The sequence below is a fragment of the Poecilia formosa genome, unplaced genomic scaffold (assembly GCF_000485575.1).
Source record: "Poecilia formosa unplaced genomic scaffold, Poecilia_formosa-5.1.2 Scaffold133, whole genome shotgun sequence".
NCBI lineage: Eukaryota > Metazoa > Chordata > Actinopteri > Cyprinodontiformes > Poeciliidae > Poecilia > Poecilia formosa.
In genome coordinates, this window is record NW_006800072.1 from 7,084 (window position 1) to 32,058 (window position 24,975).

Below are 24,975 nucleotides of genomic sequence, written 5' to 3' on the forward strand. Positions count from 1 at the left end.
AATTTCTGCTGAGGTGGGAGGGGCGGGGGGGAATAATGGAGATAATAGAATATACATGAACTGCTAATGTGGAGAGACTGAGAGCCAGATTTAGTGGCAATTATTAAACCGAAAGCGGCACGAATCCGGCACATTAAACAATTCCTTCTCTGTGATGCATCCAAAACAATTTCTTGCCTGAGTAGCCATACATGCTTGTTCGGCAATCTGATTAAGATGACTCTCGGTCAGGAAAGAGACAGGAGATGGTGTCTGCCTGCTCTCAGTACACCCCCTCTCCCTTCCCTTTTTTCTGTCAAACTTCCTATTCCCACTAATTTTAATAACTCTCATCTAAAACAATAACTCTGAAATTTAACTCTCCATGCATGTAGTGAATGCACTTTTTTCTGAAAAACTGGCTATTAGAAATGCATGAAAACTACTACCATAACCGCTTTTTAAAAAAACTGATATTCACAGCGAAAAATATTTGTAAACCACTTTTAATTGGATAATGCATGAATGTATGAAGGGGCTTTGTGTGCATGCAGCATACTGTGGTATACAGTGAAGAGGAATGCATTGACTAATCTAAACAGATCTCATTTGATCTAACCCTAAAAGCTTTCACCACTAGGAATTAAAAACTAGGCTAAAACCTAACATGAATGTCTAAATAGTCGACCCAGACTTGCAGCACTACTCAGAGCAAAAGTCAGACCTGTTGTGCCTCGAGGCAATTCTGGAAGTGGCGATCTGAAGTTACAGATGTGACTGTTGAATGTAATTAAACCACTTAAAGGGAACTGTTGTTTTCAAATGGCCTGCAGGATAAAGATACTAATTGCTTTCTTTGAAAGTCCATCAAAAATCTGTTAGTAGTTCAACATTTTTTCATAAAGAAACTTTATTCAGGAGGGAATGACTAAATAACTGACTCAAACATGAGTCAAAGACTTTTAAACAAATAGGAGAGTTTAACAATGTAATGAGCAAATGAAAAGGATTTACATTAAGAAATTGTATCTCAAACTATAGAGAAGCACTATAGTTCTCTATAGTTTGAGAACTATAGAGAACTATAGTAAAGGCAATTTATCTGCCTTTACAGGCTGATAAATTACATCATCACAGGCAAACAGCTGAATGTAATGTGCTTTTAAAGTAAACCCAGCCTCAGTGCAAGAGCTTGATTATATAGATGATCTGCAGAGCTCTTCCGTCTTCAGGTGACTTTAGGTGGTGCAGTGAGAGACTTGACTCCACACACTACCTGCCATCACTCTTCAGCTGATGGTGTGTTCAAAGGTGATTACTTACCCTGGAGAGACTGTATTTCCAAGAAATTACATATTGCAACATGTGTAACAGAACTGAAACAAGTATTCAACAGGGTGTTATAAAGACACTCTTACTATAAATGGCTTACATTACTTTTGTGTGTAGTTGAATTACAGGTCAGTGTTTTTTTTTTGGCTCTTATTTATGCTCTCATACCAAATGATACATAAGAATGAATCCATCTATTTTACCTTCTTCAATATCTGAGGCTGTACATTGCATATAATGTGCCCTTTATTACACTGCCATGGATCAGCAGACCACATGAACTGAACTGAGGCCTCATTAATTGTAGGTAACACACGTGTCTTTATTATAGCGACAAGTAAAAATGTCTCACTAGAAAAAGAGACTTCATATCCCTAGCAAGGAAAGATAAGTCTACTTGAAAAATTTATGGTTTCCAGGTTTATTATTGGAGCCTTAATGTAGCCAACAGATTTAATTACATCTACTCTGGTTTTATATTTTGACTCCAGTCAATTTCTTGATTTTTTTTAGAATATGCCTTGGTATTCCAATTTTGTACATTGTTTTTGGTATTTTCTACATTGCTGAATCTTTCTCAAGTGTCCTGCATTTACTGAAGAAAAAGGAATGGCATAAACCTTGCAAGGGCTCTAGTAAGGTATAAATTATGGCAATAAAAGTCAAAATTCTTGCAAAGCAGCTAAGATGAAAATTGTTGAAACATAAATTTTAATATTGTTTATTCTAAATTTGATTTCAGTTGTTTTAACATTTGTCAGAGAATCTCATGAATGATCTTCATAGTCCTTATATTATGGAAATTGACTTGATATTAAACATACCCAATGTCAATTTTGGGTGTTTGTAAATAAATATTTAAAGTGGAAAACATCTCAGGACCTTATAAGAAAATAATGCTTTTTATTGGTCAACAATGAATAACGGATCTAGTGACATAAAATTTACTGCAAATGTCAGTCACAAACCAAGTAATCTACACATACAGGGGAAAAACACTGAGTTAATAAATTAATGAATAAAAAAGTTGACTACACAGAAATAAATCATACTTTGCAGGTTCATGGTGAAATTATGTTGCTTCTATTTCCAAATTATGGACCAAATGGGAGTAACAGAGATTTAGGAATACAAATATAACCAATACTGTAAGTACATATTGAAACAACATGGTGGCAAAGGTCTAGACATAGCTTGTTGTCTTAATTCATCATGATTTTTTAAATCAATCTGTTTCTCAGAATACCTCAATAATGAAAAACCTTTTTACAGACCACCATAGGACTAAAATGAGAAATACTCATTCTAACATGGTGTGTATTTATTTTTTGTACATGCAAAACCTGAACAAGAAAAATCTCACAAGACTGATATTTTAATTTAGTGGCATCTGGGTCTTGAAAGACAGACATGTTTTCTTTAATTCAAATGTTTCATATAAAACAGCAGCTAGTACTAATGCACTTGGCTCTGATCCAGTGACAGTGCTGCAAGTACTTAACTCCCACACACACATGCACAAATTCACAGACTTTCTCACTATTTCTCTTTCTTACACCGATAAGACCACAGAACTAGATACACAGGTCCTAGATACTTTCTATTTTAGTGATCATAATTATTTGATGGTGGAGCTTCTAGTTTCTCAACCACCCCTTTGTACACACGATCTAGCTGTGAATAATTTAGCATGAGGAGCTAAAAAGGTAGGTCCCTTAAAACAGCAGGTACACTCAAACTCTGGGGGCAGGACACAGAGCCTTTTTCATCCCAACTTTACATCCACCCACTCCTTACACACGGCTTTTCAGCCGGACTCTCTTCTACCAAGCTGGAAATCAGTCCAGTATTTTAATCCATCACTCCACACAGTCACCTCAGCCCAAGGCAACATCGAGTCAAACTAGTGCCAAACATTCTGCTCAAGAAGGGTTTCGTAGATGGACTGACGCTTTCTCTGCACCTCATCCTCAGTCATCTGCCATGGAGGAATTTCAAAGGAAGCTGAACCAGCGCTATGAAGGCACCAAGCCCAGAAAGGCAAGCTATTTATGGAAATACTTTCTTCCAGGTTTATAGGTTTGAAGTGCTGAATCTGTCAGAGTAAAAAAATAAGCTCAACTGATTGTTATTTTTTCAGAAAAATTATCTAACATCTAAAATATCTGAAAAAATACTTGATATTATAACTAAGAATTAATTTCTGTTTGTATCTGATTTTGACAAAAAGCCAATTGGAACAGAGGAATGAAGCTCAGCCTCGTGTTCATGCCCAGACCCCCACTCCTCCTTCAGAGACCAAACAGCTTTTTTTTTCACTTGCCTATCTTCTTCTATTTTAAGGCTGCCTCTTGCTAATGCTGCATCTTTTTAATGTCAGAAAGCTGCTGAGCAGAGGAGCATAATCACACCTTTTACTCCCTGAAACTGTAGGTGAGGTTCAAGCTGGCGTCATCCTACAGTGGTCGGGTGCTGAAACACGTGTATGAGGACGGTCAGGAGCTGGAAAGTCCAGAGGAAAAATACCCTCACAGCTTTATCCACCGTAAAATCCCACCCAGCCACCTTGAGATGGAGCAGTTTTGCAGCTTTGAGGAGACTAATAGGGACGAACAAGGTGGGTTTTATAACTATTTTAGTCTGCTTGTAAACCACAGATATACTATTTAGTCAAAAATGTTTATGTTGATATGGGAGCACATGCAATACTTGCAGTTTGATTTTCATTTATTGACCTTTTGGATTATGTACATTCACATTATATTTGACCTATAAAAAAATATTCACTCCCCACTTGTTCAACTGCTTAACATAAGCAGTGATTTATCAAATTAAATGGCTGCTCTTCGATGTATTTAGACATCTAGATATGGTAAAGGAAATTTTCTAAAGTTCACACTGAACTGGATGGAAAAGAAACAGGATTTAAGTGACTTTGAAGTGCTGAATCTATAACACCTATGAACATGGCATAGTTGTTGTTGACTCACTGTTCTGATCTCCTGGGATTTTTACACAAAACCCTCTGTTATATAGTAAATAGAAAATGTTCAGTGAGCTGTTGTGTAGATCAAAACGGATGTCAGGGGGCGTCGCAGTGGTTAGAGTGGACGCTCCGTCTACAGAGGCTGCAGACCGATGCGCCCGTCTCAAGTGGGAGTCCCGTCCTTGGTACCTTTACTACACGTCTTTCTTCCCTTCTCTCAGCCTCTTCCCTGTCAGATTATTGCTGAATAAAGGCCACAACTGCCAAACAACATTCTTTAAAAGCAAAAAAATAAATAGATAAAATGCATGCCAGAGGATATTTGACATGCTGGTTCAAGATGACATGAAGGAACAGTAGTTAAAATTACCACAGGGAAGGAAAGACCACTTCTGGGATAAAACCTTTCACTGAAGAACAGGAAACTGAGGCTACATAGCAACACGGCCTAATTGGAAACAGATTGAAAAGAGTTACATCATGTATCTATCCTACATTGTGCCAATACAGACATTTGGAAGTATCTCACAGGCCAAAGATTATTTTTGTGCAGGCCACATTTGGCGTGCAGGCTTGGGTTTGACGCATACAGTTTTAGAGCAATATGAACATTATGTTTGCACCAGAATTTGCCAGCTGAGTTGTGTTCATCTACACTTTGCCAGTTCAAGAATATTTCCATGTATCTGTCATCAAATTGTGTAGAGTCCAGTTAAAATTTATTCAGACCAATTTAAATTCAATTGCATGGTCTAATTAAATCCAGTTGTAATAAAAAAAAACAACAAAAAAAGTCAGATTCAGTTGAGCTTAAAATACTAATTATTATTGCCTCATAATGATACTTTTAACTATGCCAATAAACCAACTAGTCTCAATCAATCGAAGATCCATCAGACTCGTAATGCATCAAAAGTGATTAGAAGGATCAGTGATTGATATTTTTATTGTGCAATCTCAATAAGATAAATAGAAATCAATAAAAGAAAAGAAAATAAGTATAAAAACACAGCATCTGCATTAAATGTTTGACTAATTTACAGTCATATTTATAGGTATTAAAGAGGTGTTAAGGAGTTTTAAAAATGGTTTTGGACTTTTAAATGATTAAAATAAGATGTGAGGAGGATGGAAGACAAATTACATTTGATCAAAACAAAACGGGGATCTAACTCACAGTTCCACTTATATGAACAGAGTTATTCTTTGACCAGACTTGGAATTATCAGTGGAGAAAGAAAGTAGGCTTATTCAGATGTAAACTTTGAAATAATGTATCTATCTTCTCCATATATATATATTTATGCTGGCATAAATTGCTGACATTGCACCAATCTCATTCTGAGCAAGCATCCCATAAATCATTTGGGAAGCTAAATGCTCCTAGCTCTCTGGTCAAAAGACTTTGGGCAGTAATTTTACATTTTCTATGTTTTGCTTAATCTGCACATTAACTGCAGCAAAACTTAAGACCTAATAAATTAATTTTTACTTCCGTTGGAAATAAAAATGAATTAAAATGAGTCAATGGCAATAGTTAATCAAATTTGCTGAGTCGCAAACCATGACAGTCAATGAGAGTGTGCTAAACAAACTGTCATCACTTAGGAGAATTATGTTTTACTGAAGGGACATGAGAGAGAGAGAGACTCTGCTCCCTTGCAGCTCCGCATAGACAATACATGGAGGATTGATTTCACAATGAAAAAAATGATAATCTGTCTGTTTTAACCCGACTCTCATGTTTCTAACACTAAAACTATGTGATCAACGTAACACAGATGTGTTTTAATATGTCAGATTTTGATAGAATAATTTTGTTCAGTGATTCAATTTGAAAAGTGAAAATATTTGCACTTTAATGCGGACATGTCAGCCTAATTCAAAGTATCTCCATGTATTGTACACTTAAAACTTGGATTTTGAATGAATTACTGCGTCATTGCAGAGTGGCATTGAGGTGATCATCCTGAGGTACTGCAGAGGTGTTAAGGAAGCTTAGTTGAGAGTTGTTTTAATAGCCTCCTTCAACTTGTCTGCATTATTGGGTCTGGTGTCTCTAATCTTCCTCTTGAGAACACCCAATAGATTTTCTGTGGGTTTTGGTCAGATGAGTTTGCTAGCCAATCAAGCACAGTGCAAGTATTGATACTTTTTACAGTTTGGGAAGGTGCCAAGTCTGCCTGGAAAAGAAAATCAGTCTGTGGAATCCTGGCTGATGGTTGGACTTTTACTCTCAACCTCAGCAACTTAAATTCTGCGCTTCTCTTCTTTCTTAATGTGGGATCTTCATTTCCAAATGAAATGCAAAATGTGCCTTTATCTAAAAAGAGCACTTTGGATCTGGTATTAATAAACTTTTCTGAAAAACTGAATGCATTAGTTATTCCCTTGAACAAACATGTGGAGAGAGATGATTGCACCATGTCATTAAATCTGCAGGCTTCCCTCATACACAGGAATGCATATGGCGAAAGTCAAAAGGAAAGATGACCTTTAGCCTTTGGCTTAGATGGGCCAAGTCACAACTGTACTTAAGTACAATAATGAAGTACTTGTACTTCGTTACTTCCCACCACTGCCAAATTTATAGCAATATCAGATAATCAGATAAGCTCTGAGCTTGTAAAATATTGTAAAGTATAAAAAACATGATATAGTTACAGGTAAATCACCTTCAAATTGGTTTGAAGGAGCCAATGAAGAAAATCTAAAAATAAGAGAAATATGACTTCTCAAATATATTTGTCAGTTTATTTTTGCTTTACATGTAAATTATACTAACAGTCAAGATAGGCTCCTTACATTTAAATAGGAAACACACACAAAAGGTGATCATAAGAACAGAGCAGCAAACTGAGAATTGAATAATTACTTTCTGATTTGCAATTGTTGATCTTCATGTTCCCTATTACTTTATTCCAAACCAGAATGGCACACACAGTTTATTAAATACAGCTTCATCTACTTAAATGAACAAGATGGTTGTAAAATACTCCATTGGTTGAGTCAAGGCTGATAAAATTAAATCAGATATTTTTAAAGCCTAAATAGCAAGAGGCAAATTAGGATTTGTGAGAGGGAGACTGTATTTTTTAAACTTCTGATGCAAGTTGTCAAGCTATGCTAAGACTTCCCTTTGTTTTGTTTGCTTCACTCAGGTTTCTATCCAACAACAGGACTCATTGCCCAAAGAATAAATGTATACAGAGGGCTGAGAAACTACAAGCCTGCAGGTGGTCAGACTGTGGAAACGGAGGGTGACAGCAAGGTAATAAAGCTTGCTGTTTGGGATGAGAAAATGGAAGATACATTTCTTATTTGCCTGAATGTCTAAGGTTTTAAGCACTTTCTTGATTTATTTTTCCTTTCAGGAATTTGTCACTGCAGATTTACCTTTGGTTGGAACTTACAAAAGTTTCTTAAGTGGTTTTAGGCATTTTAATCAACGTCCAATGAAATCAGATTTAGTTGCACTAGAAAATCAACAAACAAACCAACAAAGTAGAAGAATTGTGACATGAAACATTTTTAGAAGGTGTTATATTGATAAAAAAAAATATGTATGAAGATGATAATAGACAAAGAGCTGGGACGAATCGGAAAAAAAATCGAATATTTGTAAAAATCTGACTCTTGTACAGTGCTATAAAACAAAAAACTTTAACACACCTTCAACTTTTACTATATTACAATGACACACCTCATTTTATTGGGATTTTGTGTGTTATATGAACATAAAGTGGTGCTTCCATCAGCTTTGTAAATATAGAGACTGACACTTTTGCCCAGTATTCTCTGTAAAATAGGAGCGAGAGCATCTGTGACCATCAGTTTTGGCAATGGTCACACCAAACACATTCTTCAATAGATTTAGAACTGAGCTTTGTCTGGTCCACTCCAACACATCGATATCCTTTGAACTATTTCATTGTACAGCTATAGATGAATAGAGGCAACATTATTCATATATTTGGCAGATGTACCAGTTTCACCAACATGATTCTTTGGAATGTAAGTAATATTAAAAGAGGGTTTTCTTTCTCTTTCGTTCATTTTTTATTTCTATTTTTCAATCAGACCAGTTTTACAAAGATGCTGAGGGAAGCAGCTTCATTAGTGCATCAGTCCGAAACAGAGGTCAGCCACAGCGCATTGCCTGCTGGATTCATGTCACTTTCATTGTTTCATCTTCCAAACACACAGATACACACAGATACACACAGAGTCCAACTGACCACATCAGAACTGATCTCAAATTGGAAGGCAGAACTCTTACATTACGTTATTAGTTTAGAGCATTACTGAGCTGGCATGTAATGACTGCATGGCAATATTTTTTAAATGCTTTAGTTGTTGTTCCATAATGAGATTTAGAGAAGATAATGTAAGAACCTTAAATGATTTGTAATTACTGAGCCTTTGTTGACAAGCAGCCATAAAACCTTGCATGCAACACAGACGGTTCCCTCTTATCTCTGATTGCTCATTCCAAGTGACAACATAAGATGTGTGCAGCATATAGAATAAATAAACAATTTTAAAGAAGTAAGGATCCAGCATTGTTGTCAGTATTAAGGATCAAAGGTTTCCTCTAAAATCTAATTATACTGCAGTAAGGCTTTCTAATAGAGGATTACTTGCTTTTCGATTTACCAAAAGCCCCATTAGCACAGCTGCAGTAACAAAGCTTGTTTTGTTTTTGACAAGGGTGTGACTCTTCAGCCTTTTAGAACTTTTAATCCTCCTCTGACATAAAAAGTTCACAGTATTGATGCTAAATGCAATTTTTATTTTGAAAATCTAATCAAATTGTGTTTTATTGTATTGTCTGACATACACAATTGAAACCACATATAAACACAGCTGATAAAAAGACAGATGACACACAGCATTCATGTGTCACATTAAAGTTAAACTAAAATTAATGAGGCAAACTATAGAACAATATGCAGGTGCCGGAACGGCTCATGTTTATTTGTTCAAACAATTTTATGCATGTAAAATCAACTTAGAAATGTCTCGCCACCATATTGTTCAAGAAGGACTCAGTTTTTTTTTTTCCTCACTGATGAATCTTAGTGATCAACCATAGATAGCAAAATGGCAACAATGAGTCTGTACAGACATGGGCTGAAAAGCTGCTCAGCAAGGAAGAAGCCGCTAGTCTGAATCTCCCATAAAATAGCCAAATGACGGTGTGTAAAAGCACTCCAGGACAAAAGTTTTAATTTTCAGAGGCACAAATGAGGTTTAATGAAACTAAAACTAATGTGTTGCATCGTAATTAACACTTATATTTTAAAGAAAAGGGAAATATGGCGGTGACAGGCTCCTGTGTGGATGCTTTGCTGAAGAGTGGGCCTATGCACTTCACAAAACAGGTGGCAGGAAGTTAGAGTCGGCACAAATGGGTTTTCCAAATGGACAATATGAACACACTAACAAATTAGTTTCAAATTGACCTGAACTTTTTAAAAATCAATAAAAACTTTTTGTTTTTCATTTTTCAAGTAGAACCAAATTTGTTAAACCTGACTGATTTACAAAAGGAAAGGTTTACTCTAATTTTATGTCAGAATTTTAGAAAAAAATATATTTTTGTGTTTTTATGCAACTTTTGTAATTATCCAGTAACAAGTTGACATTTCTTCAGTCCTCAGTTTTGGACTTTGGCAAAATAATCATCTACACCAGCAATCTCCGCATAATAAGAGCACCACAGAGGAAGCCTGAAATGACGCGGCAGCACTCCGTCCCTCCACTGGACTTGGAGGGATGTCCAAAGGCCAGGGATAAGGAAAGTCGGAAGAGGGCTAAAGCTCTTAAGGCACAAGAGGATGTAGAAAAAGAGGAGAATGGGATTGAAAATAAAGATACCAAGGTAATGATGCATGGCCAAGTCATTCTCAATAGTGTGGTCAGGTTTTTATCACCACATTTTTTAGTCATTTTATTTTCAGTCTCACTTGTCCTCTCTCTTATCAAATTTCACTTTATTCTAGGTTTTCAGGAATCTTACTTTAAATGTTTACCTACAAAATGTCATCAAGTTTATCTGTCGATGTCACATTCTTACCTTATAACAAGAATATTAGTTGTATTCCACTTTTCCCTCTTTTATGCTGACCTTCTTGCTGCTATAACTGTTAACCAATTGTCCCACTGTTATCTGTCTACTGTGAACAGATAGTGATGAGTCCACAGTTTTCTTCTGCCCTTGCAGCATCTGCTTTGCCACTTACAAGCCAGCAAGGAGACCCAACTTGCTATTACTTCCTCCCCCTCTTGGCTGATTACTGCTCTTTCCCCACCGTCTTGCTCCATCTTTTGCTCATTGCTTTTGTTATTGCCACATTTTTGCTGCATCTGAAAGAAAGTTCATGTTGTGCTTTATTTGTTTCATAGAGACAAGATAATCTTTTATCATTTTCATGTTTGCCCAAGTTTGGAAGCTGTTAATAGTTAACAATTTATAAAGAGAAATGTTACATCATGTAATTAGAATAATTGTTGTCTGACATGTTATGTGACATGTTTGGATCGTCAAGAGATAATAACTCAAACATTAACCAAACAGAGGGCAGCGCCTGTGACTCAAGTGACCGAATGGCCCCTAAAATGACTTCAACCATCGTATTAATGTGGTTGTTATGACTACAACTTATAAGCCTGTTACTTACAACCCAAATTCAGAATTGTAAAAGTCAGACAGGAAGCATTTCTGCAAATGAGGCCACAATAATCCATCCATCTCCCACTTGGTTCTAGAATCATTTGTAAACAACAAACCAAGATCCTTGAACCCCTCCGCTTGAGGAAGATATTATTCCCCGACTCTCTGAGGTAGCAATCCACTCTTTCCCCAGTTGAGAACTATTGTCTCAGACTTTGCGCTCATAATATTTATGAGTAACATGCAGGTTAAAAGTATGGAGATTGAAAAGGATGTTCAAGCATGACTTGTGTTATAAATTTTCACAGATGATGCCACTTATCCCAGCAAGTTTTGAATGCATTTCATTGAATTTATTGTGCTGAATAACAATAGCGGAGAGTATTTTATAACCTCTTTGTTCTGTCAATCTACATGGATACTTTTCATTTGTTCAATATTTACTGACAGTGTAGTTGTAAGTAAGAAAATTGCTATATACTTGTGCATTTTCCTAACACATACCTATTTAAGACAGACACTGATTAAAAATGTCTTTGGAAAAAATCTTAAGTCATTAAGTTTCCTTGAGTTTTCCTGAAGGTGGGTCACTCACACTGGGCAGCTGTATTAACATTTGTTAATTATGAACTGGCCTGGGGTTGGGATTAATCCATTTTGAAACAGCTGTAAAACAAACTGTACAATGTAAAACTATAACTGCGTCAGTTCATGGAATGGAGGACAGATGTAGATCATTGAAAAGCACTAAACCACAGACTGAATTCTAATAACTAAAAAGCAGAACCACCACACCAAGTTCTGTAATAAAAACAAATCATACGGCATTGCCCTGTCCTTGACCTTTCAAGAATCCCCATCTTTTGCTTCTGCATTGTTTACCTTCTTCTTATTTTATTTCCCCATCCATCCAGCCTCTTCTAGTCCTTATTCACCCTTTGCCTTACCTCACAGTTTCTCTCTCCCACTTCCTATTTTCTCCCCTAAAGTGTTTGCTCTGTCTCCAGGAGGCCGACAGCTGCCAGCATTGTGGTGGTTCAGGCTGCGCTCCGTGCTCCCTGTGTCATGGCAGCAAGCTGTCCATGCTAGCGAACCGCTTCAATGAGTCCATCAGTGATCTGCGATGCCAAGCCTGCTACCCCGATGGTCTGGAGAGGTGCCAGTCCTGCTCCAGTAAATAGCACCATTTGGCCAGTACCCATGTCTGGCGATGAGAGTGCAGCGTGTGACCGATGCGCTATCGCCTTGTCAGAACTGCCTCAGCCGCAATACTGCTTTAATCCCAAAATGTTATAGGTGGGATGTTTCAGAGCTCTACAAGGAACCATAAGCCATGAGAAGACAAGGGAATGTCTGTTCTGCAGACACAAAAATCACGAAATAACAATTACTGTGTGCAGTGAATGTTGCATGAGATAACACAAAAACATAATCCCTTTTTTTGCCGTCACTTTTTTGCATCTGTGTGCCTGTTCCCTGTAGAACCTGGTTCAACAACCTTGATATAATTTTAATTAATATGAAAAATGTTGAGGTTAAATGTTCTTTTTCCCAGTTTATTAATCAGAGAGAATGTAACCTTTATCATGTCAAAGTGATGTATTCTTCAAAGCTAATTACTGTTTATTTTTGTTAAACAGGAGAAAACACAACACTGAAAATAAGGACGTAGTGTGAAAAAGTGATAGTGTGAAAGAAAAATGTTTTCTAAATAAGGTATTTTAGATCAACTACTTTTAAAAAAGAACATTTTGTAGTTCATCAAGCTAACAGTACAAATGGTTCATGTTCTATGTTCAAAATGCTGTCTTTATACTATAACGACACTCTTTCATACATTAAGTCCAACATGCCCATTTGCTGCACATGCAATTTTCTTTTGCTCATGCAATTTAGCACTCCTTATTTGGAATCTTTCTTGATCACACCCTAAAACAAAAATCACATTGTCTGCACATTTTTTTATTAAAGTATATGAAGTGAATGTTGTATTATGTCAAGCAAAGCACTATTTTTAATGTACAATCTAGCTAACAGATCACTAGGTTATTAGTAAATAATATCACTAGGGATTTCACAATATACAATATATAAACAATTATGCACGGTCAATAAAAGAGAGAAATTACAGTTGATGTAGTGGTTGGTGAGTGATGGGCCCCAAATCTAACGCTGCATTCAATCCTCAAAACAACTTGAGCCTGTTCTGAACAAGAAATACTATGAGCCAGTTCAGGAGGATTCTGGATTGTTGCTATTTTATCAGGTTGAAGATGGAGTGGGTAGAAAATGGGGAAAAACTAATATGTCTTCTATGCTGTAACAATTCTGTCTTGGATTTGAACCTGTAGACAAACAGTTTCATATAAGTGAATTCTTATATAAAGTATTGCTCCTGTACCAAACTCTGAGGATCTTTATTCATCCTGTACCTCTGCCTATCCTTATCAACATTCAATAAAGACTAATTATTGCTGGTAGTATTACCAGTAACACAAATCCTGCTCTGAGTAGGAGTCTGATAAAGCTTTCCACCCATGTCCAAAGTCCAGTAATACATTCTTACGCATCAAACTTCAGCACGATAAAGAAAATTTGCATTAAAGACACAAATCAATATTTGTCAGTCGATACTGCTCAACTCTTTAGATGTTATTGGGATTCTAAAAATGGGAAATAATGTGGATGTTCTCTTCTGTTGGTGAGATCTTCTGGGGTGCATAGAGTAAGCAATGCACAAACCATTAGAAATGATTGAATCGGAGAGTCTTGCAGCTGTTTTCAACCTAATACTTTAGAAGCGAGGTTACTGTGACTCATTGGTGACAGAATAAGTGGGTCGAGGGCTGCATGGAGGAGCCTACCTGGAAGCAGTAGAAGCTTATCATTAATGTATGGTTTGCATGCACCTGTGTTACTCTGACATCAGAGAATTTGGAGGCAGATCATCCAAGGCTACAACCTAATTACACCTACACTGTTTTACAGCAAAGCTGATTTATTGAAATGCACCGTAATTGCAATGCATTTTGGCTCTACAACACACTAGATGCAACATCAATGAGTTTGCCCAGCAGCTTTAAATGTATACATTTTCAAATCAAACAGAAAAACCTTGACTATGCTTAAGTCCCTTGTATATGCAGATTGGCAGTCACTGCACTGCACATAGTAAAGAGCTCTACACACCTCTAAACTGCACATAGATGGACAAAAAAGTTTTTTTTTTTCTTTTAGGCTGCAGTTCAAATGCAATGTCAAAAAGAACAGAAGCAGAGTGAGGAGGAAAAAGAATGAGTAGCAGCTCATAGAGGTTGCAACTTTCCAATGACTACAATTCCTGAAAGATACACGTAGGCCGTAATGCAAATTGTGCAAAATAACAAGGTCTGCTGAGCTTCATCTGCACAGGAAACCCTTACGCTGTTAATATCCTGATGAAAATGCTGATAGCCTTTCTCCATTTTTGCTCTCACACTGACAGTAGGTTTTACAAATTCAAAGAAGCTTTTCGATGTTCACGGATAGGGCGTTAATCTATTGCAAAATTAACACTGTTACAGCACAACTTCAATGCTCACAAATATTCAGCCATGTCCTCCAAATTGCTGACTGTTCAGTCTTTTAGTTCCCATGTGATATTACACAGCCTTTGAAGAAGATTTGCCACCTTGGTAACCAAATTCCTAAAACTGTGAGATTTAGGACAGAGAACATCAAATTTCCATCACTGGCAATGCTTCTGAATATTTTCTGAAGCATTTTAATATAATTAAGAGTTAGTTTTCTTACACACTTAAATTACAAATTGCCTAAAGATAATAATGGGATTACTGGCCAATAATTACAACCATGTGCTGTTAATTCATGGATTACTGCTTTTCAACTTGTGTCAGAGCTTAATATAAAACTTTAGAAATCTTTACTATTTTTTTAACATACATGATACCTCTGTTATGCTCTAGCATCATGATCAAATTTATATCATAGTAGATTATAAACAATAAGCAATAGGCTCAGATTTATTGTTGACCTTTATACATTTGATTTTCTCAAGGCCTCCTTTGAGTCTGAAATGTCAGTTTCTTTCTGTAATCTGTATTCAGCAGTGAGAGATGCATCATGAAGATAAAGAAAGTTTAATGATAATGCTCGATATGTAATTCTGGAATGTTTCTTTTTTTTATGACTAACATTGTATGAATATGCTAATAGCTTTTACTATAAATGGCACACAACCACAAATGCATCACTGCATAATTACATCTAATTACACCTTACCCATTCCTGCTAAAATTAGAGGCAGTCAATCATGTTTCTATTGTATTCTGGGAAACTTATGAGAAAAATATTTTATGTTCTTACTATGTTTTCATACCTCAATATCTCTGAGGGAGCTATATGTTTTCTCTGTGGTGAATGTTAAGTTAACCTGCCAGGAGCCATCATAAACCGGAAAAAATACGATTTAAACATCAGTTGATGTTATTAATCACAGCGGACTTATTTTTTTAGCCAGAGGGTATTTTCTTTAAAGTTACACAAACAAGCCAGGGCTAAAATTTGTAAAATTCAGTATGTAAACAACATATGAACTGCACTGAGCTGAAATGAGCTTTTTTTTTTCCTTTTCTGCATCAAGATAAAAGATAATCAATCAAAACTAATAATAATAACCAAATAATAATTCAATGAACTCCTCAAGGCTTCCATGTCACAACCCTTACCTGACCAACCACCTGGAGGGTTTTTAAACCCATTATCCTCACATTACTTGTGGACCTTTCCTTGCACAGGTAATTTCCATTTTTACTTTTATTGTGTCACCAAACCCGCATTCTGATACAGAGATAGGAATATGGCCGAGGACATGTCTGGCCAAGAGCTCAAACACAAATCAAATTACAGCAGACCTTTGTTTTCTTTTCCTTTGACCTCTCTGCTGCCTATATGGACATTAAGGCTGCGCTTTTGAACTTTTTAACCACCATTCTCACTCTTTATTCCACTGGGCAACCAGTATGGTAGAGAATTGGGTCACAAAACTGTTCTTGGCCTCTCAAGTTCTCTGTTGCTCCAAAGGGATAAGAGGGAAAGGTAAAGGACACTCCAATGTCAAAGCAAATACACTATGTTTGCTGTACTTAGAAACTGGAACCTAAACTACACAACATTTTTTTAAGTTTATTGAATTCTGTCACTCTAAGAATAAGGCATACATAACTCTGTGTATGCCTTATTCTTTTCTTTAATTAGAACAGAGTAATTCAGACCTGCATTCATTCATTTCAATATTTTTTTTTCTTTTATTTGAGTATTGCTGACCAGATTTATGCAATTTTCACATATATGAAAACATGTTTTAGAAAGCAAGTCGAGGAAAATGCATTAAATACCCACAGGGCACATTAAGCACAGGTTCAAACTCATGACAATATGACAGCAATATGATAGTTTTTATTAAAGTTTTATTGTAAATTATGAGTTTTCACTCTCTGTAAACCATTATCAAAGTTACTAAAAATAAAGGAAATCTATATCAATGAGTTTAATTTTCTGAAATGAGACAAATTACTGTAGAGCTTCATGATATTCAAATTATTTTAAATGGACCTGTAGATCACTACACATGTGATGGGCAACTTCATTTTCAAATTTGATCTGTCCCAGCAGTTTTTTGCTTAAAGTCTGCCACCCACCTTGTTGGAGCAAACTGTCTATAATCGCTACACAACAGCCCTGAGTTGGTTTGTGAGATGGTCTGTGACTACCTTACTCGATGTCTCAGATGTGTAACAGCAGCTAATTGATTTCAGCAGTCAGCACACCTTCATCCAAGTACACAGGCACTAGGCAAAATGGGAATATATCAACACATTTTATAAGTGGCAGAATGATGTTTCAGAATATAAACTTAATGTCAACATTTATTTCTTCACATTTGAAACCCATCACTATACACTCCTCGTCCGTATGAGGCGAGATAACGAACAGTGTGAATGCAACTTTAATGTTGCATTGTTTTATTGAAAGAGAAATGCGTTCGGGTTGTTTATGAAAGCACAAAAAGAACTGCCCTGAAAAGTGCTGCTCGTGAAGAGTTGCAGGCTGGATTTGTGCTCTATAATTATGCATTGGTACACTAAGTCACACAGCTGAGTGGCTCACAAAAAGTGATGAAGAGTAGCACCACATACCTGTCAGCTGTACAAGTACTGCTGACAGTAGATATGATCAGTCAACTTTGTTTTTGCATAATAAAAACAATACATTAAGAGGAAGCATTATGCTGTTAGCCTAAAAAGTGTGCTACAGTAATTTGCCAAGCACAGACCTAAAAACAGATCCATCTCATTGTTCTCCAAAAATAATTAACAAAACTTATTACAAACCTCAGAAATTAACTGGTGGGTGAACAACATCTTTTTAAAAAATACACTGTCTGTTTGTATGAAACCTTTTTCAATTTATTTTGAGCCTTGTCTTAAATATCATCCTGAGCAATAGGACTAATAGCAAATACAGAAAGCTGGGAAGAAAAGGTGTGAATTAATACGGGAAACATTCTTGCAGATAACAGCATCACTGTTTCTTATGCTATATAAGTAAATCTGTGATGTTTGTAGGTGCAGGGAACTTACATTAATCATAAACTTTTCTTCAGGTGCCCAGCATTGGACCAAGTCATTTAATCAGAAGACAGTTTTTCAGCTGAGACTGCATTTACCAAAGGATACTTCTGTCTTTATTTCAGCTCTTTATTTTCTCACTTGTACTCAATTAGAGTAAAACAAGAGTTGTGAAATTTTACCAATAAGCAAATATTTTTTTTAGCATATAATAAAATGTCACACTTTGCCTTTTTCTGTTCTTTACAGCAGGAAGTGTAAGGATTTTCTAGCAATTAGACTGTGCAGTAGAGTCTGTTAACCTCAACACTGATGCTGCTAAATTAACATTTAGCAAAAGGCTCAATTCTCCACCATTTCTTGCAACCTCCAGCAACAGCAAAATTATTTTTCATTAAAAAAAATATATGTTTGCTCAGTTTTATATGTATTTTTTTCCTGTGTTCATCTAAAATGGCCTGTAACTTAGTAGAACATTTTTATTCTGAACCTTACAGGTGAAACCACTTGAAGGCTATCCGGGTAGGCAAGCTTACACTAAGTAGACATGGGATCATCAATGCAATGTTGTTAATTTGTGATGGTGACTGTTTTGTGTTCTTTATTCATAATATCTTGTTTATTCTGCTTTTGTTCCAGCCTTAGATGTCTGTCCTTTTGAGAGAGAGGCGCTCCCTTCCAGTTTCTGAGAGCTTTTCTGTGCTGTGAGTTTTTCTGCTAGTGCTGAATTATCCGGCCACCCTCACTTGACCTCAACAAGGTGTTTCAATCCACAGAACAGTTTCTTCAATGCTTTTCACACAATCCTGAGTACAATCTAAGAAATGACGTGCATCAAAATCCCCAGAGATGAGCAGTTTCACAAATGCTCAGAGTAGTCAGTCAAGCACCAGAACCATGAAAAAAAGCTTTGATTACACAGACTATTTTGAGATTAACATTAACTGATGCTTCTGAAATCGTCCCTCTTTGCTCCTGCTACAGGATGTGATTAATGTATTGCATGCCTAGAACTGAGTATAGTTGTTTATAGACACAAGTAGGCACAATAAATTAGTGTTGAATACTTGTACATATATCTATACAAGTAGATAGAGTTAAAATATGTTATTCTTTAATATTATTCTTTAATATTGTGGTCTTAGTTCAAAACAGTGTTACAGTTAGGTTTTAAAGTATAAGTTCACATTTTAGATACACACGTGAATAAATGTGATTATTTTATATTTTTCTCAGTTCTATTTTTGTTTTTATTCCTCTGATCTCATGCAAAGCTGATCAATTTTGCCTAATTTCAAAAGTTCAATAGTTTTAGTCGCTCACAGACGCACACAATAAATATAGATTTCTAAACTTCAGAAGAAATAAAATGAAGGACTAAGTAAAGTAGTAAGGCCAATGTTTTAATAAGAAGTGAAAAATTGAAAGAGAGCTCATGTAATTTGTAAAATTTCCAACTTTATGGTGACGATTCTTGTGCAGAATGCTCAGAGCTGCACTGTGATGTATTTGGTGGCACTATTGCTTGGTTGAAAGAAAGTCCTGGGTTTGAATCCCGATCTGGTACTGTGGGTTCCTCACACAGTCTAAAAACATTTAGCACAGGTTAACTGGATTAGATATGGGTGTGTGTGCATGTCCTTTAGTCCTAAATGCTGCTATGGGTGTACGAAAGGAGACCCTGCTGACCTCTTGCCCAGTGAGATAGGCACCAGGAACTCTGGGACACTGCAAGGGTCAATAGATGTCTTCTATGACTGTGACTCAGCCAAAAGACAGACACACACACCTAAGCAAAATCCCAAAAACAAAGTGTTTTCGAGGACTCCTAGAGCCTGCCTGTAATGTGATCCCAAGCAACACATTCCAATTTATGCAGTGTAAATATTGCTATGTTATTTACACATATCTTGGTATTCCACTTCTACAAACATGACATTACATGCTGAATTTTCAACCCCATGCAATAGAAAAGAACAATTCCTGACTCTCATCCATGAAGTTGCAAATATTGCATTTGGATGCATGTGGGTGCTCTGCCATCCAGCCGTGTTCTGCCATTTTCTGCTAACAGCAAATAAATAGTCACAGACATTTCTCTAGAACAGAATGTTACGCTACCTGCACAAGTATTGTTTTTATTACATGTTAAGTTTGTTTAAAATAAAACTAACTGAATGTCAGGTTTGATTAATTACCATATTCTGGTAATTAAACTATTCTTTTTTAATAAAAGTATACTATGTATAGTATCTTGTTTCATTTGAGTTCCTGCTGTTACCATGAACTGAAAGTTTACATATTTTAGCCTACATTGTAATTGCAAACCTAGTTAACATTTTGTTTTCTGTGTAAGAAGATTCACATTTCAGTATTTGAAGAATGTTTGGTCTTACATGTCCAAATGTTGAGTATCCTCCATCCACTTTTGCTACATCTGATTGAAAGTGGCAATCAGAATATTGAGTATGAAGTTTTTTTCAAAGTTGCTGCTGTCTCATGACTTTTCTTGTAGTTCTAAAAAAAAGTTGTTTTCTACTCCATGTCACAATATACATAAAATAAAATAAAAAAAATAAAAAAAACACACACAGCCAAAGAAAATCCTGTCCATATATTTTAATTACAATCATTGTAACAACAACTAGAAACTGAAGATAACATATTTTTCTGCATGTAAACAATGTTTAATATAAAATGTATGGAGCTCTATTTTCTCTGTCTCTGTTTCAAATTCACCAATTAAACTCTGACGTCTCAAGAGAGGAACAATTCTCTGGACACCAGGGCTGATAATGACTTGTAGATTGAATTCTACTGAGTTGTCCTCTATGCTATCTCTGGCTTAATGAGAGAAAATATGACATTTCCTTGCATATTTGTATTATCAGAGATTTATCACAGGCAGGAGGGGCATTCAACTGAAATTGTTACACTGTAATTTTGCAGAATACACCCAGCTTCTGCAGCTGCTCTCTTGTGCATATAAGTTTACCATTTTGTGATTCAGCTGGGAGTGTGGCAATTTGCACTACTCAGTATAGAAAATACCTCAAAACACACATAACGCTGTCATACTGAATACAAATGTGTATAAAGCGAGAGATATGATCACAAAGTGTGGTTCGGTAATAGGAACGTGAGATGTTGCCGTAGTGGAGGGAGAAATTCATCAACCCAAGCAAGACTGTGCACGCAGCTACAACAAATCACTTGCAGGGCAGCGTTTCTTCAGAACACGAAAACTGCTTGTGAAATAGCTATGATTTGTTTGTATATGACTGTCAGTTGAATATGTGTGTAATGCTTTCAGCCTTACTGGTAAACAGCTCAGAAACATCCTGAGTTTTTTCCCCTGCTTTTTATAACAATCAACTTCCTGTTGGTATGATGTCCAGTCCTAAGCTATAATTTCTGGTTGCGTAAAATTGGTCCAGAAAAGACAACAGACAATTAGTTTAGGTAAATAAAGGCTCATTTTCAAAAAAAAAAATGTGTGTGCTAAATGTATTAAAACAAGTCTTCTAGGTTTTGTAAATGTAATCTTTTAGCTCAATTCATCACCTTTTAGTTTGCTAATGTATTTCAAACAGATGAGGGTGGAACATTTCCTGCCTCTTTCTAACATTCAGCAACAGAAAATTAAATGAATAACTGTTGAAACATGTTTCCTTTCAGACTTTAACCCTAGATGGTAATTTGTGCAAAATTACCATCTAGGGGAATCTACCAAGTTCTCTGCTTGGCATTAAAACCTTGAAACCAATCAAGCCTGTTGTCCAATATAATATTTTGCAATGACAAACTCTTTTTGATCTATAAGACATGGTCATTTTGAAGGTTAGGAATACTTTGCTTTGCAGTCAAGGACTGATTCAATTAAGGAATCCTGAATTATACAACTAACTTAAAAAGAGAGAAGTCAGGACAGCTGTTCGCATCATAAATATCAAGCCACTATAACTTTTCAATAGACTAAGATTTGTAAATCTTACTCTAAATGTTGTAGTAACCCCTCAACATCCCTGATTCAACATAAGTACTCTGGCAAAATTTCTGAAAGTTAATACAGAGATCTAATCAAAATTGCTCTTAAAATGCCCTCTGCTGCACAAGATGACACTTTGTACGATTTAAACTAAATTAAAAAGTGGGATGTTTTAAATCAGACATGGAAGCTCTGGAGTTCCCATACAACTTAAGGCAACATAGTGTGTCGCTTTCCCAGATAATTGTTGGAGGAACCATATGTTTATCCTTTCATGTCCTAAAATACAGCAAAACTACACAGAAAGACTCCTACGATTTTCTCTATGCAGCCTTTGTTTCTTTGAAGTGGATATTCTTTCTTTGCTTCCTTGTTTCTCCTGTCAATTAAATTTAACTGAAGTGAATTTTCAAGCTGCTCCAGCTTTCTGACTTTATAGCCTCGAGACTTCCTTGGTGGGCATCCTTAATCGAACAAAGAGCTTTCTAAAGCAGAAGTGACAGTGACTTGTTTACACAGAAGAACCACTAGTTATCCTTGACACCGCAGACTTTATTATCGAACAACTCATTTGGAAGGTAATGAAATGGGTTGTGAATCATGATATGTGTGAGAGAAACGTCTGCTCCACCATTGAAGACCAAAGCTGCCTTCATAGACACAGAAAGGGGACACATCAAAAATGGTTCAATCAGCTTTCATTTTCTTATTATATCATTGTTGACTTACTTTATTTTTTTTTTATTAATCTATTCCTGGTTATACTCAACCAGGAATATTGGCAATTTTAGAATTGCCAATAGCTCAATATGTATGCAGTACTACACTCTTTTATTTTCTATGACTAGGTATAGGTGATATTTTAGAAATGCAAAAAAGCAAAAAGTTCAGATATCTTTAGGTTTTTAAATTAAAAGCTTCTATTTTATGGAGACAGTCTTTTAGAGTGTCATAATTAATCTTCTAACATTTAGCCAGTTTATGTAGGCTGGATGCTGAACAGATGTAGGAGGAAAGTGGGAACCATTTGGATAGTTAGAAACTCTTTTCTTAGTGCACATTTGAGACCCATTTTAGAGTCACATGCTGTGTCAAACTGCTTTTACCTGATTGCACCTATTCCACCTTGGGGTTCCCCTCAACAGTCCCACTGATCCCAGGCACACTTCATATGCATCAAATATGAAATTCAAAACTCATATGTGGCCCAAACACACAATTGCATGGAAGATAACTGACAGACAACCAAGCCCAGTATCAATGAGAATGCAAGCGTCTGTGTTTAGCTGTAGCTCGATGCATTCTTTGCTCAGTGTAATTGAGCTTAAATTAGATAGAAACTGCTGGTACCATGGTTTAAAATTTGTAAACAGCTGGTTTCAGGTTTCTTACTATAGTGTCTTTAAATAGCATGATGATTTTATTTGGGTGACTATGAAAACTTTGTAGGGTTACTTAAATGGGTTTAAAGTATTCATTTCCAGCTATTAAAAGAAAATTATAAATAAAATGAAATTAAAATATTTCTGTATCTTCACATCTTCTCTCCCCATTTTTCCATCCAATTATAATTCTAATGCTACTGCTAACGGGTTCATCAAGCCACAGTTAAAAAGTAGCAGTATAACCCCACGAGGTCATACTGCCATCTGCACCTTGCTATGTTCCTGGTGATTTCCCAGGTTTTGTTCTCTAGAACAGTGGTCCCCAAACCACGGTCCGTGGACCGGTACCGGTCCGTGGACCAATTGGTACCGGGCCGCGCAAGAAATAATTAAATATTTCCATTTTACGTATTATTTGAGTCTGGAGGATCTTTTATTTTGAAAATCCTTTAACCGGATTCTCTCGGTTACTTGCGCGCCAACACTGAGCCCATAAGCAGCAAAATGAGTAAGAAAAGGATCAGATAGCTTTGGAAAGTTTCTTTGCAAAGGGGAAAAGGCCCAGAGAAGAGACAGGAGNAGATGTCTTTGGAAAGTTTCTTTGCAAAGGGGAAAAGGCCCAGAGAAGAGACAGGAGGATGGATTTATCCCGGACCGGTAGGTGAGTCAAACATTACAAGCCGCTCTGCGTAACATGCAGCGACCGGCTGCTAATGAGGCAATGAAGCTTCAAACTGCTTCGCCACTAGAGACCCAGCAGGCTGTGGATATAAGCAACACTTTGGGTGTCATTGTCTCCATCACTCCCAGATGGGACCGTCTCGTTGCAGAGAAACAGGCTCAGGGCTCCTGTTAGTCATTATCATGAGTTGAAATTTTCACGAAAGTAAAATGCTCGTTTTTGTGGCGCATCTGTATCTTATTTTGAAGGGATATGTAAACGTTACCATAGCGACCAGAGTCAGAGTGTTTGGGTAGTGGTCGAGAGGAGATGAGTAGAGCTTGTGAGTCTTAAGTCTGGTTTAGACGGCAAGATTTAAGGATTGTCGGCCGATTCTCCAAACCTCTGTGACCACAGAGCTGATAAAAGTCCAACAGGTTCGATCGGTTGGTGTTCAGCCACAAGGCAGGAGCAACACAAACCGATTCCAGAGGAATCAAAACCCCCAACATAGCATACGGGAATTTAGAATGACCAAACATGGATGACGATGTAGAAGCAATAGTGACAGTTTGTGGAGTCATTTTAAGAGATAAAAGAAACAAAGAAAAGGCGGTGGATAAAAGACAGCGGGAGCAGCTGCTCTATTTGCTGCACTATGATTAGGAGGTGACTATGTTTTTTCATAGTTAACATTTTTAACTGAATAAACATAAACATATATAATAACAACCTTTACATATAATAATAAACATTTCCACATATCATCTCCGGACTCTCAGTTGCGCGATATGTCAGCTGTTTGTGATTCCCCTCTGTTCTTACGTCACCGCGCTTTCTGATTGGCTACCTGTCACATTCAACAGGTTGTATTCTCGTTCCCAGTCAGGGAAAACCACACAGGCTGTGATAAAAGGGCCAAGACAACCCAAATTGGGCATATTCAGGATTTAGCAGGAACACCAACATGCAGAAGCCTTATCTTACTGCCTAAACTGAGCAGGGAATTTTACACACCCACTGTTTAATAAGCAGAGTAAATGGTGCGGAGTCTCAGATCATAATGATAATGATGTGGAGCCATCAAGCTGAGTTAGTGTAAAGCCTATCGTGTGTCTAAAACAACTCAAATGCTTCTGAATCAGATGGAGAAATATGAGCGAGTGTTAGCTAAATGGAATCCATAGGGGATCCTTAATCTGTATCATTGACTCAGTGCAGGTCACTATTCTAGTTTGTAATAATATCCTAATGTTGGCACAGAATCAACAATGTAAACCTTCCTTACATAGTTACTTTGCACAGACTCCACTTCTGAGATAAAGTAGTCCAAGCAGTT

At 36.6% G+C, this 24,975-nt stretch overlaps 1 protein-coding gene across 2 annotated transcripts; it reads left to right on the forward strand.

The window, feature by feature from the left end:
* Positions 1 to 2,883: 2,883 nt before the first annotated feature.
* LOC103144855 (glutaredoxin domain-containing cysteine-rich protein 2) lies at positions 2,884 to 13,100 on the forward strand. 2 transcript variants are annotated; one of them, XM_016676362.1, is made up of 6 exons: positions 2,884 to 3,017; positions 3,286 to 3,351; positions 3,745 to 3,928; positions 7,459 to 7,568; positions 9,954 to 10,181; positions 11,981 to 13,100. In XM_016676362.1, the coding sequence occupies exons 2-6, from the start codon at positions 3,295 to 3,297 to the stop codon at positions 12,152 to 12,154; spliced, it is 753 nt and encodes a 250-aa protein (XP_016531848.1). In that variant the 5' UTR covers positions 2,884 to 3,017; positions 3,286 to 3,294; the 3' UTR covers positions 12,155 to 13,100. The 2 variants fall into 2 exon arrangements, with proteins under 2 accessions (XP_016531848.1, XP_007562075.1); XM_007562013.2 differs by lacking the exon at positions 2,884 to 3,017 and having other exon boundaries at positions 3,041 to 3,351.
* The last annotated feature ends 11,875 nt before the right edge of the window (positions 13,101 to 24,975 follow it).